General features: G+C 40.3%; 1 protein-coding gene across 4 annotated transcripts in view; it reads left to right on the forward strand.

Moving 5' to 3' along the window:
- The first annotated feature begins 1,394 nt into the window (after positions 1-1,394).
- The window catches only part of PARP11 (poly(ADP-ribose) polymerase family member 11), a 64,840-nt gene continuing 40,361 nt past the window's right edge, over positions 1,395-25,873 (forward strand). Inside the window, exons 1-2 of one of the 4 annotated variants that reach the window (XM_079773647.1) lie at positions 1,395-2,061; positions 12,914-13,054. In XM_079773647.1, the coding sequence (XP_079629773.1) occupies positions 2,044-2,061; positions 12,914-13,054 (159 nt within the window). In that variant the 5' untranslated portion in view covers positions 1,395-2,043. Of the gene's footprint in view, positions 2,062-7,303; positions 9,451-12,913; positions 13,055-25,873 lie in introns of those variants that run through there. The other 3 variants (XM_079773650.1, XM_079773648.1, XM_079773649.1) reach the window with 3 other exon arrangements.

Here is a 25,873-nt window from a genome sequence, read left to right on the forward strand (position 1 = left end):
AACTGAGCCATACCAGCCAGGGCTAAACCATTTATTCTTAAGTGTCCTTGATTTAGGGAAGATAGAACTTACTAGATGGCTATAAACTGCTTGACCATTTAACTATCTGTCTCAGTTTTCCTATTCCACTTGCCAAGGAACTTTTCTAGCTTCTTACTATCCTGCCTCAATATGATCATTGACATAAAAATTCAGAAACATCAGCTGACAAAGCTACTAGGACTAATAAGACATTTGCACAGGTGGTAGGATACAAGATTACATAAAAACAGTTTTCCTCATTCATAATAACAACAAAGACTATAAAATATCTAGAAACAAACTTCACAAGAATCGTGCAAATCTACGTGAATTTTTGTGTGTAAAGATATAAAAACCTATATTCATGAGATGTTTTTCTGAATAAGAAGACTCATGATTTTGAAAAATTTAAAATAGAATAAAGAGGGGACTTGCTTTATGAGAGAGGGAATATATTACGAAGTTATAGTAAGTGTGGTATAGCATAGAAATTAGCACATAGCTAATAGAATAGATGAGAATGCTAAAAAAGACATACCCACAAATTTTATTTTTGATTAATGGTGGCACTTTAAAGTAGTGGAGAAAGAATAGATTACTCAATAAGTGATATTGGGGCAACTGGTTAACCATTTGGCAAAAAGTAAAGTGAAAAGCAAAGTGAAGATCCCTACCTCAATCCATTTAGAAGTATAAATTAGAGATTGCAAATTAACATGCCATTTTTGAGTGTAGTTTGGCAATATGTATCAAAATTTGAAATTTCCCTAATTTCTATTGAACAATTCCATTTCTTAGAACTAATTACAAGGAGGTACTTGGATAAATGTACAGAAATGTCAGTACAAGAATGTTTATTGCTGCATTGTTTGAAATAGTGAAAAACTGAAAACGACTTAAATGCCTGTAGCACATACAAACTATGGAATGCCATGAGTCTTTAAAATGATGATTCTAAAATGATGAAATAGATTTATATGTATTGTAATAAAGAATATCCACATCGTATTAAGTTAAAATAATACCATGTTTTAAATCTGTAGGTATTCTTTGATCATTTTTTTTAAATGTGTGAAGGTATAGAAAAGCCCAGGTTCAATAGCTAATTGTTTCTTTTTCATTTCCAATAGGTAGAGTCTACTTTTTGACTAGAAAATTCTTCCCCTCTCTTAGCTCTTTCACCCAGGTAACTTCAACAGGAGTACATCCTTACACTTCTTGTGGGGAGGGGAGCCGACACCTATCCTAGGTAAGCTTGCTCTCCTAGAACCCTGTACTTGCCATGCTACCTATAAACCATACTGCACCTTCTTATTGATCTGAATTATTTTTTGTTTTTTCTTTAGATTCTAATCTAAGCCCCATGAGGTCAATCTTGTTCACTCGAGAGCCTAGCACAGTATCTGGCAAACAACCTTCACTTGAGCTCTTGCTGTATGTCATCTACCATGCTAGGTACTTTAAATGATATCACCACACCCTTAGGTAGACACTATTATCATCTCCATTCTGAAGATGAGGAAACGGAGTCCGGTTGCGAAGCCTGTCCCAAATGCCACTACTTGCGTTGGGATCCATTCCCAGGCCTGTGTGGCTCTTGGCCACTACACTCAGTATACGGCGACCAATAACTATCGGAGAAAATACAACCAACCGTGGCCCGAGGATCTCTGGATGGGGATGTTGCCGTGGTGATTTAGCACTAGAAGCCCTTTAATGAAACTTCATTACCATGCAGACACTCGCCAGCTCCTCGCTTAAGCACCAGCCTGCCGAGCCCGGAAGGGAGCGGTAGGGGCGGGGCGGCTTCCGGGGGCGGGGCGGGGTCAGCGCTCCGGGCGGAAGTCGGGAGGTTCGGTGGTCCGAAGACGCTGGCTTGTGACACAGAGGGGGAGAAGAAAGGCCTGCTGGAAGGTTGCCTCTCCATTCCTTCGGTCCCGGGCACCCTTGGAAAAAAAACCAACACCCGGCCCGCGGCAAGTCCCTTCCCCCAGGCTCTCTCCGCTCGATTTCGCCACCGTTATGTGGGAAGCGAATCCGGTGAGTAGCCGGGCGGGACGGGGCGGACCCAATGGGCGGGGTTGGTGGGAGAGGGGCAGGAGGGGGTTTCCGGGAACTGCTCCCCCTCACCCGCTTCAGGCTGGATCTTGAGTTCCGGAGCTCAAAGATCCCGGCCCTTGCGGCTTCCCCAGCACTGCCTTTGAGTGGTGGAAAGGGCCTGGTGGGTTCTCCAACGTGGTATTGCTTTCCCGTTAGTTGCTTATTTTACTTGCTGTGGTTTCTCCGCTTTCCTCCCTTCATCTTTTTAAACTCTGTTTTGCTTTCTAATTGGAGTTATTGGGCTTCGGACCTGTTACTCTTCCTTTGCTTTAGGTGTACTTGCCAGTCCCACTTACCTAAAGCTAGGGGATTCGACCCGCGGGTCTTGAATGGGCCTGGAAGGAACTGTCATTACTTCCCTTCTTGGTGAACAGTCACTTAAAACTTGGGGGACCGAGGATATGTGCTAAGCCTCTCGATTGTGAAGTTCTTAGATATTTCTTTTTCAGTGGACAGAAGTGATGACCTGGAATGTTTCAGCTGCAAGTTTTGTCTCCCTCGTTTGATTCTGGTATATGCGTTATGCCTGCATGTATTTTTGTCTGTTTTGCTTTTATACATTTATTTAATGTGCAGCCCTCAAAGAGTGCAATCTCTTTGCCAAGAATATTCCATTAATCTCTTGTTAGAGTTGAAATTACTTCGTAACATGGCAAATGTACACTATTTATGCCTTATGAGTTGACTGGGAAAATGGCACAATCACATTTCAACAAATTGTTGGACTAAATATGTGAAACTACTCCATATGCAGAGATATCTGCCTAAATTTACTTTATAACCCTGTTTCCATACTCTCAAAAACTTCTTTTATGTAATTAATATTTTTCTTTCATTTCCAGAATATATTTCCAGATAAATTGGAGAGTTTATCAGTTAATTCAGTTAGATTTTAAAAAATATGTTTTTATTTATTTTAGAGAGAGGAAGGGAGAGGGGTAGAGAGATAGACACATCGATAAGGGAGAAACATATATCGCTGCCTCCTGCACACCCCCTACCAGGGATTGAGCCCACAACCCGGGCATGTGCCCTGACTGGGTATGGAATTAGTGACCTCTTGGCTCATGGTTGGATGCTCAACCACTGAGCCACATAAGCCAGGCTAATTTATTATTTTTTTTAAGTTTTTATCCAACAGAAACTAGTCTGTTAGTATGCATTTTTTGGTTGCCCGTTGTTCTATCCCAGTTCATCATGTAACAGTGGTCATCTGAGATTTATTTATTTTTTTGGTTCATACTTATAGCCCTCTATACTAGGCTACATCAGAGAAAGTAGTTGCTGGTATTTGGTTTTAGCAAAAATAATTTAGAAATACGAGAATGTGCTCTCTATATATTCAGTTTCCTGTCATCAACAATCTTCATTTTGTATCGTGTGTGTGTGTGTGTGTGTGTGTGTGTGTGTGTGTGTTCAGTTTGTATTGGCAGTCTTCCTTGTCTTGATTTCTCTGTAGCAAACCTTTTAGTCACCCAAATACATGCCTTGCTCAAAGTCACATGTTTTAAATCCTTCGCTATATTCTAAGCCAGTGATGGCGAACCTATGACACGCGTGTCAGCACTGACACGCGTAGCCATTTCTGATGACACGCGGCCACATGCCGAGGATGAAACATTTGCTGCTCCTGAGGATGAAACATTTGCGACTAGAGTCTTGGAGTTAGTTTTTTCCTCAAAGTGACACACTACCCGAGTTATGCTCAGTGTTTTGGCGAAGTTTGACACACCAAGCTCAAAAGGTTGCCCATCACTGTTCTAAGCTCTCTATGGGCAGGGAGTTTTGTCTGTTTTGTTTACTATGGTATCCTCAGTCTAGAGAATGGAGCCTGGCACACTTAGTAGGCACTCAATAAATATTTGTTGAATTAATAAAGGTGTTTGTGCTAGAGAGAGTCCTTTGCTTCCACTATTCTCCCTCCTCCATCACATAAACATCAGCATTTGCTATTGGGTCATTTGTATGTTTGTGAGGATTATAAAGGCATCAATGAGTGTCTCATTTATGTGGTTTGTTATATCATTATCTCGTTTCTTTGTAAGAAATGCTGTTTTCTCTGTAATCACCCTAACAATTTTGCTTGATTTCAGTAGAGTAGACTGACTTTTGTCAAAAGTACTGACCTTCTGCATAGTGCCCCTTATATACTACCATAATATGCCTTAATGCTACCGGATTTGCTTACTTACTGATGTTGTTTTTCTTCCTATAACCGTATGAATGCTGACAACAAAGACAATTTAGTTTTTAAAAATACAGTCAACATTCTGCATGTGGATTTCTCTAGTAATTCATTAGTTTCTTTTAATAAGAAGAGGCATCTGGATAGTCCAGCTGTGCTTATGGAATGAAATTAATGTTACTGTAAGCCAAACAATTGGGAAGGTTTTTAAAAACACAATGATCTTAAAGATAAATGCAAATGACTTTTGCATTACTCATCAATTTAAATCACTTTATTATTTCTTTCCATTGAATGAGAGAATAAATTCTACTGTATGAAGAAAGGGAATGGCCTTAATTGCCTAGTTTCTCCCCGTGTCTTTTTGTTAGTAACCATGACTTTACTATTCTACCTGTGATCTGCAAATACACCTTCTGTGTGATACTGTGAGGAAATATACCCTGGGTTATGGGTAGTTTCACTGTAAACATCTTTGCCTCAGGCACTTTTGTTACAAGCATTTCACAGCAAACATTTTCACCACACATCTAATGGGTAGGACGGCAGTTTCACCATAAAAGATAAAATAGTTGACAGCTCAGTTTCCCTTCTTCATTGATGAGTCATCCACCTTCAGCAGACAAATATTTAAGCTGGTTGTCAGTTTGGTTTCGTTTCTCCATTAACATAGTTTTTGCAGCACTCCCATTTTGATATTATGTAGCTCTTAGCCAGATTGCATACTATACTCCAGTGACAGAGTCCTCACAACTCTTCTATTTTTATATTATATAAATCTTAGCCAAGTTGCACACTATACTAGAAAATGATAACATACCAGTTATTGCATATTTTTCCGTGAGCACAGTCATCCCTCCCACCTATGAAAACCAAGTTTACCAAGCTATGGCAAACATAAAAGAGGTGGCTACTAATTCATAACAGTCTTTAAGAACATTATTAATTCTGCAGTTGGAAATTGATACCTCTCTTAATGAAGGAAGAAATTTTAGTGATAGAAGAAGTGCAATGCTGAATAAGGAGACAAATCAACAAGCAAGCAAAGTGCACTATGAACAGAAGACTTCAAAGACAATGTATTTTCATTTTTACAAAATGAAAATATATAATTTTGTTAATAATTTTTTATTTTCATTATGTCCTTTGTAATGTCTTTTTTATATTTCGTTTTTTAAATCTTTTCCAGTGAAATTTTCTATGGTTAATTAGTTGTTCTGCGAAAATGCTTGTGGCATAGATGTTTACAGTGAAACTACTGGCCATGTGTACACCGACCCCGGCCATAGTAATACTCAGAGGCCGCAGCCACCCCTTTAGGTGGAACGTTTCCATGATATGACTTGAGTGTGAAAAATTACCCCTGATCGTACAGCCTTTTCTTGGGGGAAGAACCCAAAACAAGATAACCAAGGAGCTACAAAAGCTTTAAGTACACAATTTTATTTTTCATGGAAGTCATGAGGTCAGTGATGATTCTACCGAAGCCTGCCACTGACCAGGCACCTTGAGGTAAACAGAGTGTCCCTGCCAAGGCAGACCAGGTTGACAGAAGCAGCAGGCACACTCAGTTCTGATACGAGCTCTTGGCAGTTCTCTATCCACCTGGTGAAGGTAGCCCTTGACTAATGTCCCCATTTAGGGAAGTGGCAAAATCTCTAGAAAGGAGTTGGAAGGGTTGCCATCTATACGCCTTGACTTTATCCTGCCTTTCTCTGTCTCCTTGTCATTCGTCTTACCCTCTTTGCTGGGATTGAAATAATTAGACCAGTATCATCTATGGGGGAGTTTTAGCTTCCCTCTTTCACACTGATGAGTGAAAATGAAAAACAAACATCTGTTCAAGATTACAAACTATTACAATAATACTAACTTGCTTTATACAAAGTGATAAGTTCTTCCAAAATCCCTTTGCACTTCTTAACTCATACTATTAGAATAATCTGATGGGTTAGCTAAGGGAGGGGAGATGACTTTTCCAAGAACACTCAGGTGAGTAAGCAGCAGAATTCTATCAGTTCCCATGTCCTCTTTCACCCCATTTCGTTGCTTGGTGGTAGCAGTGAGGACAGTTGTATGCCTGAATCATGCTTTACCTGCTGAGCCACCTTTTTCTCTGTTCTTTTATATTCAGAGCTGCTTCCAAACTCCCTTGGCACTATGATTCTATCTCCTTTTTCTGTCAAACTTCTTGAAAGAATAGTCATTTTTTATCGTTCTTACTCATACCTCAGCTCCTCCAGCCCTACTTCTGCTCCTAACCCTTACTTGCTAGGAGGTCACAAAGTGCTTTTGAATCACTACATACAGTGGCAACCTTTACGTCTTCAACCTCTTCTTTTTTTCTATAACATTAATGCCATTAGAGGTGTTTCCCATAGCTCCCCCCCCCCCCCCGAGACTATACTCCTTTGGATTTCTTCTTTCTATGATTTATCATTGAATTATAATCTTGTCTTAGCTGTACTGCCTTCTTTTACCCCTGAAATGTTCTACCTTAACCTTTTGTTGTTGTTCCTCTCAGCACATTGTTTTGTTGAGCTCCGTGGCTTCAGCTCTCACGCTGGTGAATACGCCTGCCGAATGTGCACCTATAGTCATGACCCCTCGAACTGGGGTATGGACAGTTCTGGTGGCCCCCCTGACAGTTCAAAGTTAGTATGTGTAAAGCAGACTCACTCAGTCAGTGATTTATTTCACCCAGTCAACAAATATTTAGTAATGTATCTGGTACATATAAAACACCATTCTAAACACGGGGGAGGGAGGTTACAAACATGGATCAAATCAGAGCCTGCCTCTCAGGGTTCTTGTAATATACTTTAGGGGGGAAAGTGATACCAGAGGGTATCTGGGGGGTGGGGGGAGAGGGGGAGGTGGGGCTAGGAAGGTTTACATTTGAGCTAGGTGTTCAAGTTATAAAAGTAGTTGTATGGGAAGGTCAAAGGAAGCAAAATGACCAAAGCCCATGGAAGTGAAAGAGAATGGCAAGTACAGTTTGGACAAAATGAAGGGAAGTGGAGAAGATGTAAAGGCTTTAATGAGTAAAGGCTCAGTATTGGTATCTTCAGAGAATGAGGATGGAGGGGTTGTGGGCAGTGGTAACAAACATCTATGTGATATCTTCTGAGTCAGCTGGTGTATTTTATAGACATACCCTCAAGCTAGGGGGAGGATATGTGTCTGGAAATGAAAGTTCTATAGAGAACATAGTGTCTGTGCAGATGTGTTCTTAGTACCAACATACAATCAGGGGCTCATATACTGATATCTTAATCTTCTTGACATTCTTTGTAATTGTTCTAACACTGGAGTTAGTTTGGCTAAGCTGAGAGTAAGTGTGACATGCCAGTGTTTGGTGGCTGGGGGCAGTGCTAAACAAACAATGCCCAAACTTAGGTCATCTTACACTTCCGTGAGGTAGGAATTAATAAATTATTAGCCTCATTTTTTAGTGACAATTCTAAGGGTCAGGTTTGGTGAACTTTCTGGATAAGGACAGACAGATTTTAAATTTAGAATTTTCTTGCTCCAAACACAGACTCTTTCCAATCTAACTTAGGATATAAGATTTAAAGTAAGTAAAAAAGGACCTGTGAGAGAAGTCACAGAGAGTCAGAGATAAAGGAGGGATTCTGAGCTAGAGAAAATCAGGACATTTTTGTAACATCCATGTTTTTAGAACTTTTTTGTAGTGGTATAACACCTGAGCAGGAATAGAGAAATAAGGTGGCCTTCCCAGAAAGGAGAACAGTTTGAGATAAAGCTGGAGGCAATGTTTGCAATAGAGGTTTCAAGGAATGGGATGAGATGATATGTTCAGTGTGACCCACTGGGCCTAAAATACTCAAGCAGAATGGTGAGGTGCTTATGCAGCTTCCTCTCTAAGAGAGTAAGCTGCTTTTGAAATGATGCCTGATGGCTCTCATTTATTTATTGAGCACCTACTATATGCCAGTCACTTCTAAGTCCCAGGGTTTACAGTGGTGAACAGAACAGACTAGACCCCAGGACTCATGGGTTTTCTGTCTGGTGCAGGGAAGCAGACATTAAGCCAATAATTACACAAATAACATTTAACTACAATTGTAGAAGCTCTAAAAGAAAAAAAGAGTACCATGGCAATGTATAACGAGAAGAGCTGGTACTAGGCTGGAAGATCAGGTAAAGCCACTTTTACAGAGATCTGAAGGACTGAACTAGAGTTACCCAGGTAAAAGTTGGTTGGGAGGCAAAGAGGGCTATTCCAACAGCAGAAATAGTATGCACCAAAGCCCTGAGGCAGAAGGGAGTTTGGTGTTTGAGGAACAGAGAGAAGCTATGTGTGGCTGGAACAGAGAGAACCAGGAGACGAGGCCAGTAGTTAGGTAGGAACTAGGCCATGCCTGGCTTTGTGGCATACATTTAAGATTATTCTTAAAGGAGTTGAAAGCCATTAAAGGATTTTAAATAGGAAGTGACATGAACATGTTTGTTTTTAAAAAGACCATTCTGGTTGCTGTATACAAAATGAGTTGTGTATTAGAGAGTGGTAGGCAGATAATGGCCTCCCTGTTCTAATCCCTGTAAATGGAAATGTGTTAGGTTACATAGCAAAGGGGAATTAAGATCTCTAACTAGCTGACCTTAGGATAGGGTGGCTATTTTGGACTAATATAGGTGGGTTCAATGTAATCACAAGCGTTCTTACAAGTGGAATATGGAGGCAGAAGAAATGAGTTAGAGGGAGATGTAACTAGGAAGAATAGGCAAAGAGACACAAGGTTGCTGGCTTTGGAGATGAAGTTGGGGGTGGGGGGCGGGGGCCATAAGGCAAGAATTATGGGTAGCTTCTAGAAGCTGGAAAAGCCAAGGAAATAGATTCCTCTGTACAACCTCCAGAAAGGAATCAAGCCCTCCTTGAATTTAGCCCATTGAGTCCCATATCAGGTTTCTACAGAACTGTAAGATAATAAATTTGTGTTGCTTACATTTGTTGTCATTTGTTCCAGCAGCAATTGAAAACTTGACAGAAGTGCGTCAGAAAGGCTGCTGGAAGACCACTTACGAAGCTGTAGTATAGTCCTGGGTGGAGATGAAGGTACTTGGACTAAGTAGGTGGAAGTGGAGGGAGAGCAGAGTGAAGCAGTTCAAGCTGCACTTTGGTGAGTGTTAGTTCCCTGGCACAGGCAGCCAGGAAGGAAATGTTTTCATTGAGATGGGGTGACTGGGAAAAGGGGAGAGATGGGAAAGATAAAAAGTTTGGAGCCTATTACAGGTTTAATGTGCCCGTGAGGCATTCAGGTAATAACGTCAGAGAGGCAATTGGATAGGTGAGTCTGGCAGCAGAGGAAGAGGCTAGGGTAGAAATGCAGTTTGGGCCTCAGCCTTTAGAGATGGCTTTTGCAATCATGGGAGTAAGTGAGACCCCTAGGACAGTGTTTGTCAAACTTTCTGACTCATTCAGACCACCAATTTAAATAGTAAAGCAGCATTTTAAAAATTAATAGTAAAGCAGCATTGTCATTGAAAAAGATGATTTTTTTTGCAGCCTCTTACGAAGTGTGCAACTAGCTTGAGATATAGATTAGACCCAGCAGTTTGATTTTTTTTTAAACCCAATATTTCTACTAAATTAGGAGCCCTCATGCTATAATCAGAGATTGTCAAGATTTGCAACTGGTATTTGCTGGATGTCAGGTGTTATAGAATATCAAGATCACATACAGACTGAGGAATTATGGGCAGATTTCTCCCTGAAGACCATTCCTAGTGCTCTATGAGTTGCCAAATTGACACGCTGATAATATTAAGTAACTGTAGGGATGAAGGTTTCAGCCAGCCTGAGTGTTTGGAAGAAAGGAGGAAAGATATTCTTAGTCATTCTTTGATTATTTTAGTCTCTGGAAAATACCTGTTTATGTTTTGTTGTAACAGGTGGCTGTGTTCTATATATACTTATAATTATGATAATAAAATCAGTCTCATTCTCTGGTGAGTAAAGAAAACCATCAGATTCTGGGAAGAAATCATGCTCTAGCAGTTGAGCTGTTTGGTGACTTTGAAAAATCTGGTATCTATTAATCAGCATTAAAAATTGGGGTATTTTGACCTTGAAGTGGTGGGTTCAGGTTATTTAAGATGCTGAGTATATGTCAGCGATACTTAAGCAGGCCTCTAGAAATCAAGAAAGATTTTATTGGTATTATTAGCATCATGAAGACATGTTTTTGTCTTCTTCCTCCTTTCAGAAACTTGTCAGCACCTTTTTTCCCTTGACAGCCAGTAAACTTGAGTGGGAGGAGTAATTTTGCAAACACTGCCATTTTTTCTTACAGCTTCTGAGAGCACATACTCTGAATGTGCTGACGCTAATTTTCATTATTTCCTTCAACACACAGCTACAACTAGGAGCATATTATATACTTTTAACTGTTCCATGTTTGTAACATCTTTTAGTAATACAACACCTTTTTTGCTATTTGTATAGCTTGTGCTCAGACAGTTTTGAATGTGTTGCACCTTTTTCAGCCTGTGTCACACAGCGCACAAAAATACTGTCTAAATGAAAACTGTCATTCCCCACAGTGAGTTCTCATTGATCAGCAGAACAAAGCAATGTTGAGTACTTGTACCTCCTTACATACTATATATACAGGGTGGGGCAAAAGTAAGTTTATAGTTGTTTATATGGAAAATAATACAATAATTAATAAATAATAATACAAGAATAAATTCTGTGATTTACATACTCACAACTGTAAACCTGCTTTTGCTCCACTGTATTTTCTTTGGTGAAGTGTCTACTTAAATGCACTTAAAAAAAAATTGAGCCATTTATCCTATAAAAAGCAAATAGCAAGATGATAAACCTAACCATATCAATAATTATACCATAATAAATGCTCTAAACACCCCAATTAGAAGGCAGATTGTTAGACTGGATTAAAAAGCAACGCCCAACTATAAGTTGTGTCCAAGAAGCACACTTTGAATATAAAGACAAAATAGGATAAAAATAAATGGAAGGAGATGTACAGTGCTAACATGGTAAAGAGAAGGCTTCAGTGGTATATTAGTGTTAAAGTAGATTTCAGATGTAATGATTTTGAGGTAATGAACACCACTTCCTAATGATAAAGTGGTCAGTGAATTAGTAACAATCCTAAACATTTACATACCTAATAATAGAGCTTCAAAATTTATGAAGTAAAACTAAGAACTGTAAGAAACAGTAGACTAATTTCATTATAGTTGGAGATTTAAATTCTCTATAATTGACAAAATAACTAGATAGAAATGAGCAAGAATATAGCAAACTATTACACTAATAGCAACAATATTGACCAACTTGACTGAATTGACACTTAAAAACCATTATAACCCAACAACAGCTAAATACACTTTTTTTTTTTCAACTACACAAAGAACATTTAACAAGATAGGCCATATTCTGGGCCATAAAACAACTCTCAAAGTTTAAAAGGAACCAAATCATAAAATGTACTATCTGATCAAAATGGAATTAAATTAGAAATCAATAGAAGAAATACCTGTAAAATTCCCAAGATTTGGTAAATAAATAACACACTTTAAAATAACCCATTGGTCAAAGAAATAAAAAAGGGGAAATAGTATGAAACAACATGTCAAATTTGTGCTATGCTTCTAAAACAGTACTTAAAAGGAAATTTATAGCTAAACTAATGCCTACATTGAAAAAGAAAAAAGTGTCACAAATCAATGATTATAGCTTCCTCCTTAAGAAAGTAAAAAAAGAAGAGATTAAACTCAGGCAGGAGCAAGAAAATAAAAGTTTAGAGTGGAAATTATTACGAAAAATAACAGAGAAAATCAATAAAATCAAAAGCACTTTTTGGGGGAACATCAGTACTATTGATAAACCAGAGAGATCAGGAGAAAAATAATACAAATTACCAATATTAAGAATGAGATAGGTGACTCTGGCCAGGTAACTCACTTGGTTTAGAACGTCGTCTCAATATGCCAAGTTGTGGTTTCAATGCCTGGTCAGGGCACATAGAAGAAGCAACCATTGAATGTATGAATAAATGGAACAACAAATCAGTGTTCTTCTCTCTTTCCTTCCTTCCCCTTTTCCTCTCTCTCACTCTCTTCCTCCCTCCTTTCCTCTCTCCCTCCCTTCCTCTCTCTCACAAGTCAATAAATAAAATTTATTTTAAAAAAGGAATGAGCTCGGGCTGGTGTTTCTCAGTGGTTAGAGTGTTGGCCCACTCACTGAAGGGCATGTACCTGGGTTGGGTTCGATCCTCAGCTCTGGTTGAGCACATGTAGGAGACAACCATTCGATGTGTCTCACTCACATCGGTGTTCCTCTATGTCTCTGTCCCCTTCCCTCCCTTCCATTGTCTCTAAAAATCAATGGAGAAAATATTCTCAGGTGAGAATTAACAAAAAAAGGAGGAAAGGAAGGAAGGGAGGGAGGGAGGGAGGGAGGGAAGGAGGGAAGGAGGGAAGGAGGGAAGGAGGGAAAGAAAAGAATGAGAGAGGTAATATCACTACATCCTATATAATAAAAGCCTAATATGCAAATTGTCCCCTTGACCGGGAGTTCGACCACTCACTATGACTTGCGCTGACCTCCAGGGGGCGGCATGGAACATGAGCGTTGGTGACTCGGCACTGGCAGTGGGCAGCAGTGGAGGCACTGCCAGCTCCGATGGGCCCCAACGAGAGTGGGACCGTGGCGGGATGGTGGAGCAGGTGAACAGGCGGTGCCAGGCCAAGGTGGGTGCGAGTGGGGCCCAATCACCCCGCCGATCACCCTGTTGACGGTGACCAGCGGCAGGGGGCAGGGCCGCTGCCCGGCTCCCAGGCACTGAGGGAGCCAGGCGGGGGCCCAATAGCCCCATCTGTCACCCCACAGATGGCGACCAGTGGTGGCAGAGGGCGGTGGGGCTGCTGCCCGGGTCCCGGGCGCTGAGGGAGCCATTTGGGGGATCCTATCGTCCTGCAGACAATGACCAGTAGTGGGGGGGTGGGGCCGCCACCTGGCTGCCAGACTCTGAGGGAGCTGAGTGGGGGCCCGATAGCCCCGCCAGTCGACCCACAGATGGTGACCAGTGATGGCAGCAGGGAGCGGGGCCACCACCTGGCTCCCAGGTGCTGACGGAGCCGGGCAGGGGCCTGATGACTCAGGCAGAGGGGGGCGTGCGGCGGCTAGGGGCCAAGGTGCTGCCCAGGGCCCAGAGGTCAGCTGGGACCTGCCCTTCCACGCCAGACGCTCGCGCTTCGATCGCCAGCCAGGCCGAGGGACCGCACCCGTGAATGAATTTCGTGCACCAGACCTCTAGTATTCTATAAATACCCTATATAATAAAAGGCTAATATGAAAATGAACCGAATGGCGGAACAACCAGCCACTATGATGCGCACTGATCACTAGGGGCAGACACTCAACGCAGGAGCTTCCCCCTGGTGGTCAGTGCACTCCCACAGGGGGAGTGCCGCTCAGCAAGAAACTAGGCTCACGGCTGGCGAGCGCAGCGGCAGTTGCGTGAGCCTCTCCTGCCTCCGCAGCAGCGCTAAGGATGTCCGACTGCTCGCTTAGGCCTGCTCCCTGGGAGAGAGGGGGCTTAAGCAGGCAGTTGGACATCCCCCAAGAGCACCCGGACTGTGAGAGGGCGCAGGCCGGGCTAAGGAACTCCCGCCCCCGCTTCCACCCCAAGTGCATGAATTTCGTGCACTGGGCCTCTAGTTAAAGGATAATAAGGGAATGTTATGAACAACAATGTCAATCAATATGACAACTTAAATGAAATGGACATACTGTTTCTAAGATACAAACTACCAAAGCTACCTCAAGAAGAAATAAATAACATGACTATCCCAATATCTATTAAAGAATTTGTATTTGTAAAAAAAAAAAAAGCCTACACACAAAGAAAACTCGAGTTGCAGATGGTTTCACTGGTGAATTCTAACATTTAAGGAAGAAATAAAATCAATTCTGCACAAATGTTTAGAAAATTGAAGTGAAGGTAATATTTTACAACTCATTCTAAGAAGCTGTCATTACCCTGATACCAAAAGAAGTCAAAGATATTACAGGAAAACTATAGACCAATATCTCTAATGAACATAGATGCAAAAATTCTAAACAAAATTTTAGCCAATCAAGTGTAGCAATAAATAAGAAGGTTGTTGCATCATTATCAAATGGTGTTTATACCAAAAAATGCAAGGTTTAATATTTGAACAGCAATCAGTGTAATTCACCATATAAACAAACTTAAATGAAAAACCATATAATCATTGCAGTGCTTGCAGAAAGAAACATTTGACAAAATCCAGGAAAAATCTCAAAAACCTGGGAATAGAAGAGAACTTGCTCAACCTGATAAAGGAAGTGTGGGAAAGGGTTAACTCCGCAGTCTTGTGTGGCTCAAAACCTGTACAATCTCAAGAAAGGCCTGTTTCCATGACTGCTCTTTGCCTAGCACCAGGGAACTGAGCTCTTGAAATGGTTTGTCTAATGAGTGTATTTGTATGTTTGACACCTAGAGCCATGCCTTACCAGTTTGTTCAGAGAGTTTATACTAACTGTGATTTATAGTGAATATCTGCTTTTCCTCTGGAGCTCTGGAACTTCAGCATATGCTCATGTGACTAACTCCCAATAAAGACCCTGGACATCTAGGCTCAGGTGAGCATCCCTGGTTGGCAGCACTTTGCACTAGTTGTCATACATGGTTGCTGGAAGAACTAACTGTGTCCTATGTGACTGTACACTTGGAAGCTTGTACATGTTTTCCTTCGACTTTAGTCCATGTGCTTGTTCCCTTTGCTTATTTCACTCTGTATACTTTTACTGTAATAAACTGTAACCATGAGTAGAACAACATCTGAGTCCTGTGAGTCCTTCTTCTGTGAGCCTGAGGGTGACCTTGGGGACCTCTGACCCAGGGGCATCTACAAAATACCTCTGTAACATTAAACTTCATAGTGAAAGACTGAATACTTTCTCCTAAGATTAGGAACAAGGAAATGATGTTCATTCTTTATTTAACATTGTACAAGAGATCATATTCCGTGCAATAAGGCAAAAAAACAACAACAAAAAAAGAATGGGCCATCTGTGAGAAGATATACATAGATAGAGATAAATCTTCATATGGTAATGGTTTCATGTGTGCCAGAACTTACATATCTATATCATTTATATCTATATCCTATATAATAAAAGCGTAATATGCTAAGTGTCCGACTGATCAGTTGACCATTTGGTCGACTGCTCAACCAGTCACTGTGACACCACTGACCCCCAGGGGGCAGACTCTGAACTGTAGGTTAACTTGCTGCTGGGGTCCGGCCGATTGGGACTGGGCGAGAGGGCCGGACATGCCCTGGAGCCCTGCTGTGGTCCCTCCCCAGCCATCTGGCCCCTATTGGGGTGGCCAGCCAACCTCCTGCAATCGCTCCCTGGCCAACCCCCAACGGCCCCGATCGGGTTGGGCGAGATGGCCCGATTGGCCCTGAATGCTGTCCAGGCTGAGGGGCCCCATCCGTGCACAAATTCATGCACTGGGCCTCTAGTATATCTATATGTGTATAGATATATGATGCCTAAATAGAAAATCAGATGGAATGTCCAAAAATATCCTAGAACTAATAAGTGAGTTTAATAAGGTTGCTGGATAAGGATCCATATACAAAAATCAATGTATCTCTTTATATTAGCAATAGTCAGAAACTGAAATTTTAAATGCAATTTTACTTATAGTACTAGAGGCCAGGTGTATGAAAATTCATGCACTGGAGTGGGGGTCCCTCAGCCTGGCCTGCCCGCTATCACAGTCTGAGAGCCCTCAGGGGTGGGAGGCGATGCCCCCATCACACCTCTGCTGCTGCCACTGCTGGCAGCGCAAGCCTCGGCCAGCCCTGGTTACCTGAGCCTCTGGTGGCTCCCAGACTGTGAGAGGGGGCAGGCTGGGCTGAGGGACCCCCCCTCCAGTGCATGAATTTTCATGTACCGGGCCTCTAGTATGAAATACTTAGGCACCAATTTTCCATAATAGGTGTGCAAGATTTATACACTAAAATCTGTAAAATATTACTGAAAACAGTTAAGACCTAAATAAGCCAAGAGACATACCTCATTCATGGGTTGGAATACTCCATATTGTTAAGATGCTGATTCTCTTTAGACAGATTGCTAGGCAATCCCAATCAAAACTGTAAGGACCTAGAATAGCTAAAGCAATTCTGAAAAGGAGAAATTTGGAGTGCTAGCACTACCTGATTTAAAGATTCAGTATGAAGCTATAGTAATCAAAGTAATTAAGCTATGACATCATGGTAGAGAAAACAATTTTTGAAAGAGAATAGAGAGTCCAAAAATAGACCCACAAATGTATAGTTAACTGATTTTTTTTTTTATAAAGGTAAAATTCAATGAAGAAATCAAAGTTGTTTCAACAAACAGTGCTGGAATAATTGAATATCCATAGGTGAAAAAAAATGAACTTCAATACATACTTTGCACCACATGTACAGACAAATTTAAAATTTGATCATGGACCTAAATGGCAGCTATAAATTCTGTAAATTTATAGAAGAAAGCGTAAGAGAAAACTACATTTCTGTAAGAAAACAATAAAAATCTTAAAAAAAGAAATAAAAAAATCTTTGTAACATTGAATGGGCAATGATTTCTTAGGTATGACTCCAGAACCATAATCTATAAAAGAAAAATTTGATAAATTTGACTGCATAAAAATGAAAAAACTTTTATGCAGCATAGAAAATATAGTCAATATTATAATAACTATGTATGATGCCATTTGGGTACTAGAGATATCAGGGAGAATACTGATATTTAAGTATATGATTGTCTAGCCACTTTGATGTACACCTGAAACTAATACAAAATAATGTTGAATGTAAACTAATTGAAAAATAAAATTTTAAATGTTTGCTGTTCAAAACATACAGAAAAGATAATGAAAATCTAAGCCACAGAATGGAGAAAATTTTTGTAAAAGCATATATCTGAAAAAAGGATTTGCATTTAGATATAGTAAGAACTCTCAAAACTATAACCAAAAAAATAACTTAATAAAAATGAGTTAAGGATTTGAACAGACACTGCACAAAGAAGACAAATAGGTAGAAAATAAGTACATGGAAAGATGCTCAGCCTCATTCTTCACTAGGGAAATGCAAATTACAACCACAGTAAAATATCACTACATTTCTATCTATTAGATTGGCTACAATTTAAAAGTCTGACTATACAAAGTCTTGGTGAGGATGTGGGGCAACTAAAACTTAACACAGTGTAGATGGGAATATAAAATGATACATCACTTTTTAAAAGTTTAGTTATTTCTTAGAATTTTAAGCACACATCTATCATGATTTAGCTATTGAACTCCTAGATATTTACCCAAGAGTAAAGAAAGCATATGTTTATACAAAGACTTGTGCATAAAAATTATAGCAGCTTTATTTATAATAGTAAAACATGGAAATAACCCAGGTGTTCACCAACAGGTAAAGGGATAAACTGTGATATATCCATATAATGGAATATTGTTCAGCAGTACAAGGGAATTAACTCTTGATATACACAATAGCATGGATGAATCTCAAAATAATCATGCTGCCCTAGCTGGTTTGGCTCAGTGGATAGAGCGTCGGCCTGTCGACGGAAGGGTCCTGGGTTCGATTCCAGTCAAGGGCACATGCCCGGGTTGCAGGCTTGATCCCCAGTGGGGGGCATGCAGGAAGCAGCCAATCAATGATTCTATGTCATCATTGATGTGTCTATCTCTCCCTCTCTAAAATCAATAAAATATTTTTTAAAAATAATCATGCTGACCGAAAGAAGCCAGACAAAAATAAGGGTACATACAATATGATTTTATGTATACAAATCGTTAGAAAAGGCCAACTATAGTGACAGAAAGCTGGTTAGTGGATGCAGGGGAGAGGCATGAAAAAATTTTGGGGGTGATATATATGTTCATCATCTTCGTATGGTAATGGTTTCGTGTGTGTCAGAACTTATGAAATTGTACACCTTAAATGTAGTTGGTTGTTTGTCAGTTATACCTCAATAAAGCTGTTAAAAATATACTATTGTTTTCTAAGTCTAAAAACTAAAGTAACACAGTGTGGTCTCAAATGGAGGCACACTGCTGGCAAAATAGGAATAGATGAGGGAGCTTATGAGACTTGACCCTTGTGTGTTCCTAGAGACTTACCTAGCTGTCATCCTGATTTTTTCTAATGTATAAAGAAAAGGCTTTCAAGTAATTTATAATTTCTTATGAATTTTCCTTTTGTCCACTATCTGTTCAGGCTTCTAACACCTTCTAGAATTTCTTGTTTTCTTCAGAATCTTTTTGTTCAAAGCATCATTTTAGATTGACTATCATTTTTAACTTGGCTAGAAGAGTCCAATTCTATGTTCCTTAGCTTTTAAAGGGATATTTTTATTTAGATGTACTTCATATACCATAAAATTCACCCACTTAAAGTGTGTAATTTAATATTTTTAGTAGATTCCCAGGGTTGTGCAACAATTACCACAGTTTATTGTTAAAACGTTTTCATCACCCAAAAAAGAAACTCCTACCCATTACCAATTCATTTCACCTCTTTGTCAGCCCTAAGTAATCACTAATGTACTTCTTGTCTTTATAGATTTGCCTACTCTGTACACTTCAATGGAATCATCCATAATCTGGTCTTTTGCATCTTGCATCTTTCACTGAGCAAAATGTATTTAAGGTTTGTCCATGTAGTATTTATTAGTGCTCCATTCATTTTTAAGGCTGAATGATATTCCATTGTACTGTGAAGTACATGTTTTTTCATTCATTCATCAGTTGATGGAAGTTGGGTTGTTTCACTTTTTGGCTATTATGAGTAACTAGAGGCCTGGTGCACGAAATTCGTGCACAGAGGAGCGGGAAGGCCCTCAGCCCAGCCTGTGCCCTGGGGGGATGTCTGACTATTGGTTTAGGTCTGATCCTGGCAGTCGGACATCTCTCTCGCAATCTGGGACTCTGCATGCACCAGTGACCATACTTTTCATACAGGTGAATGGCATCTTGCTGTTGTATGGGCAGCTACATTTTTTTGCCCTGATTATAAAAAGTCGTACATAACATGATCCTTCTGAGGCAATAGTACCATTTCCCCCATCTTATGGGTGGAAAAACTGAAGCAGAGAGAAGTTAAGTAATTGGCTTTGTCACACAGTTATAAGTGTCAGAATCAGGGCTGACCCCAAAATGTGCAAGCCAGAGTCCACGTGTGTCATCGCTGCACCATCCTGTGTTTTCAGTGTTAGAGTAGCCTTGCCAGGTTTTAATTTTTAAATCTAAGAGACTATTCCCAATACATAGGGTAGGGTCCTTAGGCCTGGCTGGCGACCAGGGCTGATCTGTGGGGTGACCGGCGGGTGGGGCGATCGAGGCGCCCCCGCTGGCCCCCGCCTTGGCTGGCGGCCTGTCACTGCCCACTGGCCAAGCCCCGCCCCCCCAATCACCACCCTGGGTCGCCTCCATCTCGGGTGGGGGGGGCAGACGCGTGTCGTAGGGACCGGTCATTCTGCAGGTCATTCTGCCATTTGATCGATTTGCATATTAGGGTTTTATTATATAGGGTTTTATTACTAGTATATAGGATTTTCCTATTAATATTTATATATTTGTATGAATGTATATTTTTGCTCTTAGGTATATACCTTGAGGTGGAATTACTGGCTTATATGTTAATTCTTATGTTTAACTTTTTTGGGAACTGCAAACTTTTCCAAAGTAGTTGCACCATTTTACATTCCCACCAGTAAATATTATACAATGGAGTAAGGAACCTATGAAGGTTCCAATTTTTCCACAATCTCAACAACACTTGTTATTGTCTGTCTTTATTTTATTTTTCAATTACAGTTTACATTCAATGTTGTTTTGTATTAGTTTCAGGTATACAGCATAGTGGTTAGATAATCACATACTTTACAAAGTGTTTCCCTTCATATTTCCAGCACCCACCTGGCACCATACATAGTTATCACAATATTATTGACTAGATTCCCTCTGCTGTACTTTATATCCCATGACTATTTTGTAACTACCAATTTGTACTTCTTAATCCCTTCACCTTTTTTACCCAGGCCCCCAACCTGCCTCCTCTCTGCAACAGACTATATCAGTCTATAGTCTGTTGCAATTTTTTCGTTCATTTATTTTGTTCTTTAGATTCCACATATAAGTGAAATCATATGGTATTTGTTTTTCTATGACTGACTTATTTCACTTAGCATAATACCCTCTAGGTCCACCCATGCTGTTGGTAATGGTAAGATTTCATTCTTTTCTATGGCCGAGTAATATTCCATTATATACATGTACCACCTATTTTTAATGACTCATCCACTGATGGACACTTGGGTTGCTTTCATATATTGGTTGTTTTAAATAACCCTGCAGTGAATATAGGAGGTGCATATATTCTTTAGGGCTTCTGTGGATATATATCCAGAAGTGGAATCACTGGGTCATAAAGCAGTTCCATTGTTAATTTTTTAGGACTCTGTACTGTTTTCCATAATGGCTGTACCAAACTTCATTCCCACCAACAGTGCATGAGGATTTCCTATTAGCCATATCCTCACCAATATTTGTTGTTTGTGGCTTTATTGATGGTAGCCATTCTGACAGGTGTGAAATGATATTTCATTGGGGTTTAATTTGCATTTCTCTGACAATTAGTGACATTGAGCATCTTTTGATATTTCTGTTTGCCATCTCTTTGGAGAAGTGTCTATTCAGGTCCTCTGCCCATTTTTAAAATTAATTTATTTGTGGGTTTTTTGGTGCTAAGGTGTGTGAGTTCTTTATAAATTTTGGATATTAACTCCTTACTAGATGTATTATTGGCAAATATGTTCTTTCATTTAGTAGGTTGTCTTTTTGTTTTGTTGATGGTTTCTTTTGCAGTAAAAAAAAACTTTTTTAGTTTAATATTGTCCCACTAGAGACCCGATGCATGAAATTCGTGCAAGAGTAGGCTTTCCTTCCCCCAGCTGCTGGCACCAGTTTCCCTCTGGCACCCGGGACCCAGGCTTCCCTCTGGCCCCGGCTTCATCCGGAAGGACATCCGGTCTAATTAGCATGTTACCCTTTTATTATTATAGATTTGTTTATTTTTTCTTTTGTTTCCCTTGCCGGAGGAGATATATCAGACAAAAATATTGCTAAGAGAAATGTCAGAGATTTTACTGCCTATGTTTTCTTCTAGGAGTTTTATGGTTTTGAGTCTCACATTTGAGCCTTTAATAAATACAGTTGGAGTTTGTTCTTGTGTATGGTGAAGTTGGTGGTCTAGTTTCATTTTTTTGCATGTATCTGTCAATTTTTCCAGCACCATTTATTCAATAGCCTGTCCTTACTCCATTGTATGTTCTTGCCTCCTTTCTCAAATAGAAATTGACCATAGAGGTGTAAGTTTGTTTCTGGACTCTGTTCTGTTCCGTTGATCTGTATGTCTGTTTTTATGCCAGTATCATGCCATTTTGATTACTATGGCCTTGTATAGTTGGATATCGGGTGATGCGATTCCACCAGCTTTGTACTTCTTCTTCAGGATTGCTTTGGCTATTCAGGGTCTTTGTGGTTCCATATAAATTTTCAGGTTATTGGCTCTAATTCTGTGAAACATGTTACTGGTATTTTGATAGGAATTTCATTGAATCTATAGAGAGCTTTGAGTAGTATAGACATTTTAATTCTTCCTACCCGTGAGCAGGGTATATACTTCCATTTTTTTGTATCTTCTTCAGTTTCTTTCTTCAGTATCTTACAATTTTCTGAAGACAGGTCTTTTACCTTCTTGGTTATATTTATTCTTAGGTATTTTATTATATTTTCTTGATGCAATTGTAAATGGAATTGTTTTCTTAGTTTCCCTTTCTGATATTTCATTGTTGGTATATAAAAATGCAACCAAATTTCTGAATGTTGTTTTATATCCTGCTACTTTACTGGATTTATTTATCAGTTATAGTAGTTTTTTTGTGGAATCTTTAGGGTTCTCTACATACAGTATTATGTCATCTGCAAATAATGACATTTTAACTTCTTCCTTTCCAATTTGAATGCCTTTTATTTCTTCTTCTTGTCTGATTTCTGTGGCTAGGATTTCCAGTACTATTTTGAATAAGAGTGGTAAAAGTGGACATCCTTGTCTTGTTCCTGATCTTAAGGGAAACACTTTTAATTTTTCCCCATTGGGTATGATGTTAGCTGTGGTTTTGTCATAGATGGCCTTTATTATGTTGAGGTATGTTCCCTCTATTACCATTTTTTGAGATTTTTTTTTATGGGTTCTGGATTTGGTCAAAAGCTTTCTTTGTATCTATTGATACAAATTCATACTCCGTGTCAATGCTGGGACTGAGGTCACTCAGCAAAAGTCTCAAGGTACACCAAGGTCAGCTGCCACCATCTGGGTGCCCATTGACATTTGTGGAAGGGCGGGGTGTCAGGGATTCCTCATGGTGAGGCCAGCAGAGTTAATGAGGCCCAAACAGACCAAGATTTGGTCATTTAAAGGGAGGGCTGTGCATAGGAATGCTAATACTGGTTGGATGTGCGAGCAAAATATGGCCCCACCCTAGAGCCACACAACTCAGTTTCTCCTTTACTCTCCTCTGCAGGTGGGGGCTTGGCAGGGTAGGGTCCCCAGGAGTCAGAAGGGTGGACTAGTACATTCCTCCAGGCTGATTCAGAATGAAGGGGAGTACTTGACCCAGGAGAGATGGCATCTGTGGGCAGTGTGGGAGAGGGACTCAGCACAGGGACCCTGGCAGCTGTCCCTTCATCTCTCTCACTGAAGCCATACAACCCAGTCTGTCCTCACATGACTCCAGTCTGCTCTGATCCAACCTCCCTCTGTGGGAGCTAAGAGTGAGTGAACAAGATTTAGTGTGCTGGCCCTTTCAGAGGGAGCCTGGATTTCTAACAGACTCTCATCTCTCCCTGGCAAACGGAATCCCCTCGATTTTCATAGCCAGATGTTACATAGACTGCTCTTCTTGGTTCTGGTGTTCTTGGCTGGGGAGTCCAATGTGGGCTTGAGACCCCACACTCCTCAGGGGGGAATCTTTGCAGCTAAGATATCTCTACAGATTTTCAACCACCACATGTGGGTGCCAGGCCAGCCCTTTTCACATCTCAGTGCTTTTCACATCATTAATCTTGATGTGGCTTCTGTAAATTCTTGGTTATAAGACTTGTTCAGCTCCCCTTCAGTTCGTTATTCAGGTTGTTTGTTCTATAATTTAATTGTAATTCCAGTTTGGACCTCGGAGAAGATGAGTGTAACTTCTACTTACTCTGCTGCCATCTTGGATCTCTGTTGTCTATCTTTTTTATTTATGGACATTTTAGTAATTGTGGTTTTGAATGCATTCCCTGATGACTATTGATATTGAGCATTTTTTCATGTGCATATTGGTAATTTGTATATCTTCTTTGGAGAAAAGTCTATTCAGATTCTTTGTTCTTTTTTTGGATTATTTGCCTTTTTTAAAAATCCCTGCCTGAGGATATGTTTTTATTGCTTTATAGAGAGAGAAAGGAAGGGGGAGAGAGAGAAACATTGATTGGTTGCCTCCCATATGTGCCCTGTCTCGGATAGAACCTGAAACCTACTTATGTGCCCTGACCAGGAATCAAACTGCAACCTTTTGGTGTACGGGATGACTTTCCAACCAACTGAGCCACACGGCCAGGACTATTTGCCTATTTTTAATTGAGTTGTAAATGTTCTTTATGTATTCTGAATACAAGTCCTTTGTCATATATGTTATTAGCAATTTTTCTCTCCGTTTTTGAGTTATCTTTTCATTTTCTTGAAGGTATCTTTTTTAGTACAAAAACATTTTAATTTTGATGTAGTACAATTTATCTATTTTTTTCTTCTGTTGCTTGTTCTTTTGGTGTCATATCTAAGAAACCACTGCCTTACAATTTCTGTGTGTGATGTAAGGTAGAGTCCGTCTTCATTCTTTTGCTTGGGGATATTTAGTTGTCTCAAAACTATTTGTCAAAAACACTTTTCTTTCCTCCATTGAATTGTCTTGGCACCTTTGTTGAAAATCAGTTGACAATAGATGAAAGGGTTTATTTCTGGACTGTCATTTTTGTTTCATTGATCTATATGTCTGTCTTCATACTAGTCCTACAACTTTTGTTTACTGTAACTTTGAATTAAGCTTTGAAATCAGGAAGTGTAAAGCCTCCAAATTTGTTTTTCTTTTTCTTTTTTTAAAATATTTTTATTAATTTTAGAGAGTAAGGGAGAGGGAGAGAGAGTTAGAAACATCAATGATGAGAGAGAATCATTGATCGGCTACCTCCTGCACGCCCCCTACTGGGGATTGAGCCTGCAACCCCAGGCATGTGCCCTTGGCCGGAATTGAACCTGTGACCCTTCAGTCCGCAGGTCAACGCTCTATCCATTGAGCCTAACCAGCTAGGGCTTGTTTTTCTTTTTTTAAAAATTCTTTATTATTTAAAGTATTACATATCCTATATAATAAAGAGTTAATATGCAAATTTACCCTCACACTGTCACAAGATGGCTGCACCCATAGCGAAGGCGGGGTTCCCATAACACAAGATGGCTGTGCCCACGGCAGAGGCAGGGTTTCCATAATGAGCAATCAGCAGGGACCTGAGGCTGCGTGGCGCCAGGCTGGGGCAGGGGACCTGAGGCTGTGCCCCCCACCCGGAGGGGGGTTGACGGGGGTGGGGCCGGCCACGTCTGGATCTTGCCAGTGGGGGTGGGGCTGGCCAGGTCTGGGTCTCGTGCGATTTGGAGGCACGTGCGGGTGGATGGGGACTTGACTCTGGGTCTCACGGTGCGCCCCAGACTCTGACAGGAGGAAGATTTTCGTATACATTTTATTAATTTTCTTTCATCTCTGACACTTCCATTATAGAGAAAGGGCAAATAGCAATATTAAAATATTTCCTCTAATTAATCCCCTTTTAATGTGCATGAATTTCATTCACTGGGCCACTAGTAGTATGACATATGTCTCCTTTTCCCCACATTGACCTCTCCCCAGCCACCCCTACCCCTAGCACATGCCCTCACCCCGCTAGTGTCTGTGTCCATTGGTTATACATATATGCATACATACAAGTCCTTTGGTTGATCTCTTACCCCTCCTCCCTCCCTTGCCTACCCTCTAAAGTTTGACAGTCTGTTTGATGCTTCTCTGTCTCTGGATCGATTTTTGTTCATCAGTTTATGTTGTTCATTATATTCCACAAATGAGTGAGATCATGTGATATTTATCTTTCTCTGACTGGCTTATTTCGCTTAGCATAATGCTGCTGCAAATGTAAGACTTATTTCTTTTTTACAGCAGCATAGTATTCCATTGTGTAGATGTACCACAGTTTTCTAACCCACTCATCTGCTGATGGGCACCTAGGCTGTTTCCAAATCTTAGCTATTGAAAATTGTGCTGCTAGGAACATAGGGGTGCATATATCCTTTCTGATTGGTGTTTCTGTTTTC

The sequence above is a fragment of the Cnephaeus nilssonii genome (assembly GCF_951640355.1).
Source record: "Cnephaeus nilssonii genome assembly, chromosome: 6".
Classification (NCBI taxonomy): domain Eukaryota; kingdom Metazoa; phylum Chordata; class Mammalia; order Chiroptera; family Vespertilionidae; genus Cnephaeus; species Cnephaeus nilssonii.